General features: G+C 41.6%; 2 protein-coding genes across 4 annotated transcripts in view; both read right to left on the reverse strand.

Moving 5' to 3' along the window:
* LOC111268669 (atlastin-1) overlaps positions 1-3676 on the reverse strand; it is a 19267-nt gene extending 15591 nt beyond the window's left edge. The window contains exon 1 of the mRNA XM_022847814.2: positions 3181-3676. The gene's annotated coding sequence lies outside the window, so the exon portion shown is untranslated. The remainder of the gene's footprint in view (positions 1-3180) is intronic.
* On the reverse strand, positions 1436-13297 carry LOC111268659 (uncharacterized). 3 transcript variants are annotated; one of them, XM_022847781.2, is made up of 3 exons: positions 13163-13297; positions 3687-3848; positions 1436-3077 (listed from the first exon to the last, which is right to left on the reverse strand). In XM_022847781.2, the coding sequence occupies exons 2-3, from the start codon at positions 3769-3771 to the stop codon at positions 1963-1965; spliced, it is 1200 nt and encodes a 399-aa protein (XP_022703516.1). In that variant the 5' UTR covers positions 3772-3848; positions 13163-13297; the 3' UTR covers positions 1436-1962. The 3 variants fall into 3 exon arrangements, with proteins under 3 accessions (XP_022703516.1, XP_022703536.1, XP_022703525.1); XM_022847801.1 differs by lacking the exon at positions 13163-13297 and adding an exon at positions 8635-8650; XM_022847790.2 differs by lacking the exon at positions 13163-13297 and adding an exon at positions 4531-5407.
* Between the last annotated feature and the right edge of the window lie 78 nt (positions 13298-13375).

The raw sequence follows: 13375 nt of genomic DNA on the forward strand, positions 1-13375 counted from the left end.
GGAGTTTTCGACAACAATCCGTCTCTACTGCTGTAGTTTGAAGATGGCATTCATTTTCGTAAACCATTGAAATTTTCCGATTTCCAGTGGTTTATTGCAACTCGCTTGCTAGAACCCTGAGTAGCGATATCCGAGCGAGCGATCTCAAATTTTCACTATACGCGTCTTGAATACAGAAAAAATATCGTGAACTTTGAACCGCCACAAAATAACGTCATCTTGAAATATACGATTGATGTTTGACATGTTTATTACATAATGGTATAATAACAATAATGATAATACCAATGAAAGTAACTCAGATTTCGGAAGACATTTTTTACATAATTTTTGGTATACGAACAATGCTAGAATACAATTATCTCTTGACCAGATTACAGAGAACGTAATCAAACGGCATTTTAATTAAAACTAAAGTTTTCTTTTCTCTGCGATCACGGTTAGAAAGGTTTAATAACGTTTTTTAAGATTTAATGAGAAATCTGATTTTTAATTTCACTTTCAAAATAATATACTATGGAACAGACAGAGACTGTGGTGTAAACCACTCACAAGAAGCTATTATGCACGAGATTCGGAAAAAGCTTGAGACACAGCTCACAAAACTAAGTAAAATTTAGGAGACGAATAAGATGTGTTAGTTTTGTGCGTTTTTTTTGACGTACAGATATTTAATACCTAGACGTTAACAAATCGTAATTTTTTTCGCTCTATGAAAAATAATTACCTACACTATCCGATTAGTGTTTCTATCCATACACCGACGTATCTACACAGAAGCGCAAACAATTTCGTATATATACCCTATTTGGTCTAGATCCAAACATCAGAGACCAAAATACAGCGATCCAAGACCAACGACTTAGCTGGCCGCTCTGGGTATTGAAAGCCAGCAACCGGTTTATTTAGCGATCAAACAGTTGAGTGCTTGATTCGTACTTATTATCCACTATTTCGCTGGCTGTAATACAGAAATAATGTAATGTATTGCGCATGAAACGATTTGAAACAAACCCAACTAGGCAGCTAGACATTGGAAATCGCTTTAAACCTCAGAAATTCACAAGCGTTTCACCATGTGAGATAGATCTTGTCTGGTATTAGCTGGTCAGAGCAAAAGTATCTGTTTGATTGGTACCTTTGAGAATATAACCGCTCGAGTATTTAAAATTCGACAAATTGGTCCAATTGGATAGCACTTAAGATGCTTAGGTAGTATAAAATTGTACGATTTGATACTCTGATTCGTCCTATGAAACTGAAGCATTATCCGAATAATAAAAAAATGATACAAACCCCGTGGCGAGGAATATTTTTTTTGGAAAATAAAATCCAAATGAGAATCATGCTTATCGAGCGCTTTCAGAATTGAAATTGCATAAGCCTTACAAGGAAACCATGAATAGTAGACTCAACACAAAAACATACAAACAGATCTATTTCGCGAGTAAGTCTTGCGCCATTTATTGACGAAATACCACGGTTGTGATGGAGGATAAAAGCATAACGCACGTAATTATGATATTCAATAGTTATTAATGCAATTCGCGTATAATGCAAACACAGCGTCTGACTGGATGATATACAGGGGACGATAAACAGGTAGATATACAGTGGTTAATTTGTTTTATCCCTATATGCAACACGTGGTATTCGGTAAGCCAGTGAAGTGATGATGGAAACAATTCATTCTCTTGACGTTACGACTATTTCATTCATTTGTAAATATATAGAGTATTTTTTTTATATTGTCACATGGATTAAACCATAGATCGTAACTGCATGCATGATGCGGTTACTAGCTAATATTGACATACGTATATATATATATGTACATATGCATATATATATATATATATATATGTACATATACATATATATATATGTACATATACATATATATATATATACTTGTCTTAGCTATTAGCCGATTCGTAGTTCAAGGTACTGCTTAATGCCGAATTATGCAGATGTCTTTGACTTTTTCGTAGATAGAGGTACAGGAATCTCAATGCCTTTTGCCTGCAGCATTTCTCGCATGAGCCTCTTCAGACAGGACACTTCAGCCTCAAGTTTTGTTACCTCGGTACGCAGCTCCCCATTAGCATCCATGAGCTGTTGTTCCTCTTCGGTGATCGTCTCCTCGGCTTGACGCCTTTTTTGTCGATACCTTTCGGCCGCGGTACGGTTTTGTGCCTTTTTGCGCTCTTTGCGGTCTTCCGGAGAGAACCGCGATCGCCTTCCGCCGCCAGTTCCAGCTTTGGTAACACGAATTTTTTGTTCCGTGCTGTGGTCGTTATCAGATGCTGTACCGGACGTTGATGAGGCGGGCGATCCTATAGAGTCAGTGCCTCCGATCGATGTGCAGAATGACGAGACTGACACCTGTGAGGTGCGGCGTTTCTTCTCGATTGGTGACTGGACCGTCATCTCGTCAGCGGATGTGAAGCCACTTGAAAATGGGCTAGACCCGCCAATACCGCTGCTTGAGCTCGTACAATAGCCCAGACTGTACACCGATGCTGGTGACGCACAGCCCACGCTACTATCGGCATACGCCGACGGGCGTTTGGTGTTTGGTGACAAAGCTTGCACTTCCTCCTCATAACCACTCACACGAAGGGAATCGTCTTCAAATACAACTTTAGGTGAAATCACCTGAATACTGGATGAAATCTGATCAGAGCAGGCGGTCAGACGGTCGTCTTCCTGTTCGAGTTTGACCAGAGGTGCTACGGGGGTAACTGCATCCGAAGGGAACTCACTAGCCCAAGGGGGCCAGCTGACCTCCTCATCGGAAACTTCTTCGAGGGCTGGGATTTCATCGAATAATGGTTGGCATGCGGGCGGCGCTAGGTCAGTGTCTGTGCATTCATTAGACTGACCCTTAATATCTTCGAGCTCCGGAATCCCAACGAGATCGAAAGCGCTTTCGTCTATCAAAGGCAGATGGTCAAAGCCCGAATTGCACGCCGACCCAATGAGGTCAAGCAGGTGTCCTGCATAATCAGGCTCATGCAGGAATGATGCCGCAAACTGAAGGCTGTCATTGTTTGTGATTTGACCATCGACAAGCGCTGAAAAATAAAAGATAGGATCATGTCATAATTTATTTGCCGTCACTTGCTTTTCAGTAGCCTAGAGCAACGCCTTACACGCATCCACTAAGACATGGCTTACAGTTTTTGACGTCTTGAGATGCGCGAATATTTGCGTCAAACAGAACACGACGTGACAAGCAATTCCATCTAAAAAGAACGAACGCCACAATCCATAGTCATCCCTTCATATGTAGATGCAACTGATTTGCAATGCAGACTATCATAAAAAATGTACGAAAATAGTAAACACTATAGCTGTTCGCTTTTTGCCTGACCATACAAGTCTAGCTACTGTGAACACATCTTTCACTCAACATAATGAGCTACATCAATGTCTTTCAGTTGGCGTTAATCAATTAAACTAAAACATCGCAAGACAACGACGTAAACTGGAACCTTAAGCAAACAGTAAAAGCACGGTAACCAACAATCACGTGCAACAATAGTGGCGTTTTTAAGCAATTTCCACAAAGTGATGATTTTTACAAAGTAGAACATGCTGCTGCTGGCAGAGTGTACAACAAGGAACAAAGGATTGAAGCTATTAAATATTCTTGAATAATAGCAGAGATAAAAAGTCGGTACCTTCAGAAGTGGCAATGGTGGGACCCAAGCTGGAAGCAAATGCTTCGAGCTTCGAGTCCCGAAACGCTGGAACTGCAGACAGCATTTTTGGTGTGGCGAAGACTTTCTCGGCTGCTGAAGAAAATTAGGGGCTGAGGGCCTCCGGGGGCAGGCATTTTGAACCTAGAATAAAGCAGGATGGTGCTGTTGAAATGCTGATGACAATGCCATATGGATCAACATGTAACTTGACAGAGGGAACATACTGTGCTCGTCTAGCCAGTGTCCTTTGATTTTAGTAAGTCTGTTACTGAATTGACGAAGTGTAGTTTTACTAAGTACCTATCAGGGCCAGCACATAACCGGCCCGAATTAGTTCATCCAAAACATAATTCGATAATAAGGATCCCAAATATGTCTCGTAATTGGAATCTGTTATTGAATTTTATTCGTTGCATAGCCACTCTATCCAAACCAAGCACAGTATGTTTAAATACACAACTATTAATCGCTTCCCGTTTTAAACACGTACTATCGTACTCGAAAATGATCGCTGTTAAGGAAATTTTTTCATAGAGGAAAAGTCTTAGCAGGCTTTTTCAATATCGGGTAAGAAGATAATATAGCGCATGCTATGAAAGGCCTGAAAGCAGACAACTTTATGTTGATGAACATGCTTGCTAAGCCGCTTTCCGGTTACGGATTGGTGTGACTACTCTTCTTAAATAAATGATACAATGGACACTCAGATTACAGGCTCAATTTCGCAAACACTATATATACTAGAATATATTGGCTTTCTATCTACAACATTCTAAAATTATCATGTTCGTCAATATGGCCGCTGTGTGCTGTAAATCATTACCTGTGTGCCAGCCGATACGCGACGGTTATTCGGCGTACATTGTTAGGCACGCAAAGACATCTCGCGGTGCAAAAACACAAACACTTTCGGCAAAGCATTAAACCCCCTTTAGTTCAATAACGAGAAGATTTGAGACCAGCTCACAATAAGCTATTGCTTTCGTTCTGTTCGCTAGCCGTCACTATATGTCAATGACGTAATCCAATGACTAGAAAAATAGAATTTGCCGCACCAGTTAGACGATCACTGTCACAGACAACACAGCAACAGGGAAAACCGCTGGCAGTCCATAATATCAATACTTTCAGAGCAATATTCAGTTTCTGTTTCTCTCTGGCTTTCTGAAGACTACTGTCTTTATTTCTTATTCACAGAATCCGAGAATGCAAGCTAAACTGCAGGTTGTACTGTATATGCGAAACTATTATAGAAAGAATTATACGATAATTCTTTTGTGATTATGCCGTAGTAGAATATCGTTTCTCTGAAACGACAACATGAACCGCTGCATAATAGGGCATGGTGATCTTTGTTTCGATTATTACTACTGCTACAGTCGAGATCCAACAATGAACATTGGCATCATTGTGTACACTTTCGTACGGTTACGGCACTTGTTATTGTATTTCACAATGGTATATTATCCGTACGGATAATCGTCTAAGTCAAGTCTCAGGCTGAGCAAGAACAAATCTGCGTATGCACATTAAACCCAACGGACCCAGCTGCTCCTTACCGAAAGCAAACACACACACAGTCAATCAAATATTAGGCCAATAATTATCACAGCGTCCAATCCTTCAATACGAGTGTTGTCTGTATACAGATTCTACAAAACGCAGCGATACTATTTTAGTTCATTTACAATCTGTTGGTTGTACGCCGTCAATTCGAAAGGGCCTTTGGACAGCCGGCTCGGTGCGATGCAGATGTAGGCGTTATGGTTATGTTGTCGCAGTAACTGCGCGCCGTTCTTTTGCGTGCATCGCGTGCCATTTACACGAAGTGTCCTATCCACATATGAAAATGAATGTTGCCTAGTGTATAGTTTTGTATCGTATTGAGTTGTAACTGTGTGTCTGATAATCGGCGTCCTGTCTTCGGTCGACGGGCCTAGAAAGCGAGTGGCGTTGGACTGACCGCACGAGTCGTTGGGTGATGGACATGCGAACTGTATTAGAATCCAGTATACGAATAGCGGTCGCGGCTATTCCGCCGCCTTTGTCGACGCTGCTGCTATCGACGTTGTTGTTCGACCGACTATTAAACCAATGAACTGAGCGAGCAGAGTAGCAGAAACACCAAATCAATAGACAAAGTGGACGGCTCACTCTCACGTTGACACGATTCAGCGCAGAGCCACGTTCTTTGCCGATCGCGGCGGCCCGACAGACAGTCTTGTCGTGTGCTGTACTGCAATATCTTTTCTCAGCTACACAAGCCTGCAAGTGAGAGACGTCCGCTGCGGTAACACCAGAACTGTTACCAACAAGATCTTGCCTCCAGACGAACAGATGGTGACGGCTGTACCACTGTTGAACGCAGTATAATCTACCAGGGTTAGAATGGGATTGAGTCTGCCTACAGTATGCGTATATAATGCGTACACACAGACATTATACGTAAACACGTGAGAAAGAGAGAGAGAGAGAGAGAAAGGATAAGAATAGATAAAATACTATACGAGAGCATTGACGCGCCCGTTGGTCCTCTAGCTGGCCGCCGTCGGTGGTCAACGCCGTAACGAGCTACTGTCGCACTAGCTTGGTTACTATTACTTTTGCTAATGCTGCTGCTGCTGCCGCCGTGAGTAAAACCTGTTTCATTCATGTTGTTGTTGCGTACCGTAGGAGCGGTGCTCTTGATATCCAGGATGGCAACAGTGGACGAGGTGCTTCTTTGCACCTCACACAGACACGAGCAGACAGCCAGGCTTCTAGTTGGCTTCTACATAAACTATGCGCACGTACAAAGACAGACTGTTCCCGCGCTGCCAACGCACAACAATCGTCGCGAATTCGCGCGCTTTGGGTGTAATTCAGCAGTCGATTAATTAGCAGTAGGATACGACGCGGCGACCCTACGGACCAGCCAAGGTACAAAAGTAACGACGAAACGATTATGGCCGTTTGCATTGACAATCACTACTGCTGTTCAGCGATTGGTAGTGGACCAGACGCGGCCAACAGGACGCCTGTGTCCTTCGTTGTCTTGCTGGCAAGGGACAAAGTAACAACGAACGATGCTGGATAGGCTAGCGTACGAAAAACGCTGCCGTATAGCAGATTTTAACAGCTGTATTAGTAGTGGTGATGGCATTGGGTACTTGTCGTTGTTGTTGTTGTTGGATAGAAGAAGCGAACGAGCAAAGGGACATTTGCCTTGCTCGGTCTTGAATCTGGACCACCGAAGCAACCGCTCAGACAGACCGAGAAATCGTTCAACTTCCGCACGCGGCCAAGACGAAGAATAACGACAACTTCAACAGTAACAGCAGCGTTTACTTCTCAATGTTAACTTCCATACAGATGTGAAGGCCATACAGACAGTTTCGCGGCGGTAAACATCGATAAATCAACAGTGATTAGCATAGAGCCAATCCTGTTGCAGCTACCTCACACTGCCGTAAGAACTTGCCAACGAAAAGTGCTATCATCTGAATCAAGTATGTAATGAAGTGTTGACGATAAAACTGACACACACGAATTCGTGCGAAAAATGGAAGCAGAGAAACGTCCCAAAAAGTAATTTACCAGTAAAGGCACCCATAGGAGTAGCTAGTGTTAATTAGATATCAACAACCATGATCTGTGACTCTTAGTTAAAAAAAAATCGAAGTCTCTAGATCGTGCCTCCTTTACAATTATCATTGTTATGTCATCGCACGTCTCCTACGCGTGGCAGCTAAACCTTAGTTTTTCCTAACGAATTGGAGGGAAAAAAGAGAATTACTCCGGATACAGATACAGCAACAAATACTAGCGAAAAAGTAACGAACAACTTCTCAGGAAGTACTTTCGGATTAATGTCCTAAACAGGGGACAGTTGCACTCTATCGACGCAGATAAGAATCGAACGAGAAAACCTGATTTCGGAATTAGTCTCAGTATCGATTTAACAATGTGATGCGGAATTACAAAAAGCTAGCCCCTAAATGTTTCTACGATTGCGGATTGCCTTCAACGAGTACAAATCCAGTATGGTATGTATATTGGTAATGGAAATGGCTACACCGGAGGGGCAAACGGACAGAGTTCAACGATCGCAACTACCGGGGTGATTTATTATCTGTCGATAACAGCACAGAGCGAGATCAGCGTATTTGAGGGATGATTGTGCAAAATGATATCTTTTCTATATTTATAATATTTGTCGCTGGCACGGACGCAATCGTCAAGGGGCTTAGAGATATGCATGAATGCACTTATTCTATGAAGAAATAGCTAGAAAAGCACAGCTTACATCCGCCATAGCTGAGCGAAATCAATGCGTTGCATTAAAAAAAAAAAGGCAATATCAGAACTAGATCGTTGATAGCGTTATTGTAGAATGTTACCCTTCTACCATGCAAGCACAACGTATCTACGATGTTTACGGCGGATACATTACCCTGAGACTACAGGATTTATTACCTGAAATCGTTATATTAGTACAATAAAAACACCAGCGTATAGGATAGCCAGTTTCTGTTGTTAGTAAAGATCCTTTAAGCAAGCGAAGTTAGCAAGCAAGATTTGTTCAGGAACAAATTTGATATTCATAAAATACCACGGATCCATAATATTACAAGCGTGAGAACGGCCTACTTCGCGTGCACTTGAGCGAGTTCGTTTTAACGGTGGCAAGCATCTTATTATTATTATAGCAGGTTATTCGCTTATCCCATATATCGCACACAGAGAACAATAAAGGTAGCATTCTTTAAATGGCGGTAATGGTAGACTGACGCGAGGGGTCCGCGCGGGGGGGGGGGGGGGGTAGCTACTATTCTTGCGCGGATACTATTCCCTGTCTGGAAATACCGGGCCACATAACACAACGAGCGTTTTCAAAAAAGCGTCAGTCGCGTTTAAACGAGCACAAATTCGAAGGTGACAAACGCACATGTGATTGCGGCGGTGAAATCCGATGCCAGATTGTCGGCTAAATCCTGAACGCGCCGCTAAACGAAAAGGCGTAATAGTGGTCCTTCTCACCTCCAAAAGGTCGCTAATCCACTTAAGAGCGGCCAGTTCAAATTCGCTACATTCGAAGTACAACATGTCTTGGCTATACCGTAAGGAGAGGTGTGATCTGTAAACGAAACGCGTTCTCGCGCATGTTGAGCATAAGCCCGCGGTCTCACTTCAGCTCACCTTCTCTCTACTAAGCCAACAAAAAATTATACCCATCCGCCATGAACCGACGGACGTAGATCAACATTTCAGTTGTTTCAATGACATTTTTCTTTTCGTCAGTCAATATTTGAGATGGTCCATTGCCTGTTTTGATGCTGATCAGCTGTTTCGCAGCATGATCGTAGTCGTCGAGGTAGTGTTACACATATAGCATAATGGTAGTCAGTTACTATGTTACCGAACAAGTAAATAGATAACAGTTAACAAAGACTTTTCTCTTCTTTCACTCAGCCAGGACTTCAGACATGCGTGACAATGCAGGAACGTCCCTATTCATATCGCGTCATTGTGTAAAAAAGAAATCGATGTACCTGGTATCTAACAACGAAAATGTTGCGCACTGCTTTGTCTCCAACTTTCAGGATACCTCTTATAGGCGCATTAACGCGTTCGTCGTCATAACAGTTACTGAGCATCATTTCGTATATTATTAATCGTATATATATATATTCGTATATCTTAATAATAAATAGATATAGACAGTAGATTGGTGCTATCTCACGGTGGATCTGCAACCCTAACGGTACCATCGGCGACCGCTGTAGCATAGATGTATTTTACCTTCATAAAAAGCATCGTCCCGTTTGCTGCCCAGCGGGCGTTCGCTACTGAGCATCAATACAGCGCAAACGTTCAACTGCGAAGGTATTCATATCAAATATGATTATACCCACAATGTTATCAAATATAGAACATATGCAGCACCACGTCTCGATAACCCACTGTGCGATCATCTTCGAGAAAGACATTCGAAGTCCGGAATATAGAGATTAAACCAATCTTATACGTTCCATACACATACACATCTGTATCTAGGAGAGGCGATAGCTTATTGAGGTCGTAATGAATGAGATTCAGCTGCAACAACATCAATCAAAGCAGCGCAGTATTTATTGCGTTAAAACCTAATGTTCGATCGCGTATGAACATCAAAGTGTACTACTGTATTTTCTTTGACCAGTATAAAACAAAGTACCATTACAAGTAGATCATTTAATGACTTAAGGGTACGTTCTCGATTGGTGAAAAGATAAAAAGTTGAAATTTCTTTTTGCTCTCGAACGGCGATTAACAAGTTATGTAATGATCGAGGTTACACCTAAAGCATAGTCCTACTGAGAATGCAAGTTACTAAGCGACAGTATTGCGCCATTTGCCGGGTAAGCTGTCGCAGAAAATTCGTACATTTCGACTACGCATATAGCAGTGATAATCATAATAGAGTCACTAGTTTCAAGACAAAAAAATCTATTAAACGTTGATGGAAATATATATTATTTGATATTAGAACTACAAAATGTGCCATAGCCAAGTAATATCCCCGGGCATGTCAGTGCTTGTAACAAGCACACTACACATGAATTCATGATCAGATATATTCATAGAATTTTTATCAATGGTTAGCATGGATAACTTGGATTTATGGTTCGTATACATTCGATCCGTGTGTATACGACATGCACACAACGGTACACTAACAACAAACAACAATTGTATGTAGGCATTGTTATACCCATTCTGAAATACCTCCTCTTACCAATCCTCTGTACTCTCCTGTGGAAGAAAAAGTCTAATTTTTCACATTTCTACATTAGCTGTGAAAAGAGTACGGTTAATTACATTCTCGATACGCTCAACTGCGATATTTACTGGTAGCATCAAAACGCACAAAACCCAGTCAGCATTGCCTTTTAGTCCTTTCTATTCGGCCAACTCTCGCTTTTCGTCCACCTGGAACTCTTCTTTGTCCCGAACTGTCTCTCTTCCGAACGTCAAAGTGCGTTCGCGTGACGTCAGTAGCTTCGTAAGTAACCAGCAACTATCACGTGCAAGAGCGGGGAACAGTCAACGCTCGACTCAACAATCAAAGGGCACTCTCTCTATGGGCAACGACCCACACCTCCCAGTTTTACGCACGCGAAGATCGCCTCTTGATGGCAGATACACTAACCATGCTACAATCACCTCGTCTTGTAAAAATAACAGCAATATCAAAGTTTTTTTTAAGAACAACAAAGTTAATGTCGAAAAGGTGTGTAAACCTAAAATTGGTGGACATCATGGTAGCCGACAACGTGCGCTTCTTGGCATCCGAGATAACCTTGCACTTGGTTTGCGACACTCTGAAGTTGGGCAAGCAGGTGGCTAGCAGGCGTTAACCGCTAAATCAGCCTAAACATTTCTTCAAAGATGTTCGATTCCGTTGTTCACCTTTTTAATATAAATATATATATATATAGTGTCCCAATACGTCTCCCAAAAAATTATACTTATTTAATTGTATGATTTTTTGCTAATACAATGATCTGTGCACAGTACTTAAAGTTACTGATAGCTAAACTAAGACTATTGGATCTTTTCGCTGTTAGGAAACCTCAAAGTCTATGCCAGAAAATTAGTGACATTGAAAGGTCTAAAAACCGCAATTGACTTTAAAAATCGATTACCCACCTTTATAAACAGTGTATTGACAAGAAATGAGAATCATTTTGAAGTTTCAATTTCTCTGCAAATAAAAATCTCAGCACTCGAATTACATATATTTTTTAAAACTCCTAATATATATATATATATATATATATATATATATGTATGTATATGTATATATATAGTGACTGAATAAATATGGTCACCCCAAGTGTGTTGGCATGTATAAAACAGGAACGTCGATCACTGTAATCATAATACGATTCGTGTTCGCCAAAGAACCAAGTAGTAGTAGGCATGCTAGAGAGGCCAGTATGCAGATTGCTTAAGATACCATGAGCCCGTCCGGGAATGGTCGTTGATATATTATACTGTTATACCTAGAACAGGAAGACGTTTGAAGCACAACGAGCTGGAGACAACCTCATAAAGACTTCTATATTGAGCTAAAACGGCGGCAAGTTCTAGTGGAAGTAGATGATGGCGACATGCGTCAATCTTATCCCTTTTGGCACCCGAGTTTGACTACTCACTAAGTTTGATTAGATAATCGGGATGATAATAATAAACGAGTTTATACAAAGACCCTTCCTCCTATTTTATCGGTTTATTTTTCCCGCCAGTCGATGTGTAGCGAATAAAACACCAGGCAACGATTTGAACCGAACCATACGCTGACATTTGCCGCTATAGACAGTAACAATTCGTTTGAAACGTCGTAATTCCGTGTTGAGATAAATAAGAATACATAATGGGTCATCGTGCAAGAGAGAAAATATTCTGCCTTTACAACCACATCAGATAGCTGGTAGCAGGCTTTGTGTTGAAGGCTAGCTCATCAATCGGTTAGCTAGTTGAAATCTATCATTGTAATGCAGTAGTATTGGTAAAGGCAATTACAAAGGGATCTGCTGAAACTGAACGACAAGCAAGAAGCTATGTAGACGAACGATATACCGTTATATATTAGCAAGTAATTAAAGAGCACTAGTTATGGGCAACACGAAACTAAGCATTTCATCATTTTTGTTCAAGGAATTCCACTGTTATAATAACGGAATCATCAATGTAACGTGTACTTGAACCATGTTTTCCATCAGAGCTATTTTCAAATATGATGCACCTTGTTTCGCCATGTAGTTGGATGCAACGGAATACATTGTCAATTACTCAGCTCATTGAAATCTCAGTTTCTCCAACGAAAGCCTTCGTACAGCTAGCTCTTAATCAGCTATATTTAATTATCAAATGTATAACTAAAATGCTCAACACCAACAGATATTTGTGAGAAGACGAGAATACACGACAAGTATACGAAAAGGATATTTTAACCCATTAGGGAACCACGGAAACCATCTGCCCAAACATGCCCTGCGCTATCCCGTTGTCGCGTAAGCTAAAAGCCGCACGTCCTCCACTATAATAGAACGGATGTAATCTACAAGAGGAGCCGGTTTTACTTAGCAGTACTCTTCTATTAAAGGTAACAGAGGTTGGAAGCAGGCGAGCGTTGGCACATTCCGTCTGGTGTTGGAACGAGCCAATCGTCTAAAGCAGCGCTTAAGGACAGTAGATCTTTACTGGAGTAGCTCCAAAACATCAGGCACCAATACGCACCCTTCATTAGAGGAGCAGCGTGAAAACGTTTACTCAGCCAATCATACATCAAAACATGGGCTGCTATGCATGCAACTCCATCAATACCCTGCGTGCTTGACGCAGGTAAGCCTAAATTGGACCGTACTACCAAGTGAATTCGTTTTCTCTACGAAACCACACTGTATCATTAACTAACATTTGGTACTCACTTCATTTTGATAGACTCTAAGCACCTAACGGTGCGGGGCACGTTATGCACGCACTATTCCATAATGTTATCAGCAAAGGAAGGCCGGCCAGCTAATCGAACGCTGTCTTTAGTTGACATCGGGAAAGTGACTGAATGAGTCAGTTCAGCGTATAGCAGACAGTCAAACGAGAAGCCCGCCAAGATGGTGGACCACAAGGGATCGTCTGGCGCC

This window comes from Varroa jacobsoni, unplaced genomic scaffold, assembly GCF_002532875.2.
Source record: "Varroa jacobsoni isolate VJ856 unplaced genomic scaffold, vjacob_1.0 scaffold_138, whole genome shotgun sequence".
In the NCBI taxonomy this organism is placed as follows: Eukaryota; Metazoa; Arthropoda; class Arachnida; order Mesostigmata; family Varroidae; genus Varroa; species Varroa jacobsoni.

Coding starts and splice junctions, on each gene's coding strand:
- LOC111268659 (XM_022847781.2), bottom strand. CDS start 3,771: ATGCTGTCTGCAGTTCCAGCGTTTCGGGACTCGAAGCTCGAAGCATTT. Junction 3,078..3,686: donor CACCATTGCCACTTCTGAAG/GTACCGACTTTT, acceptor TTTATTTTTCAG/CGCTTGTCGATGGTCAAATC.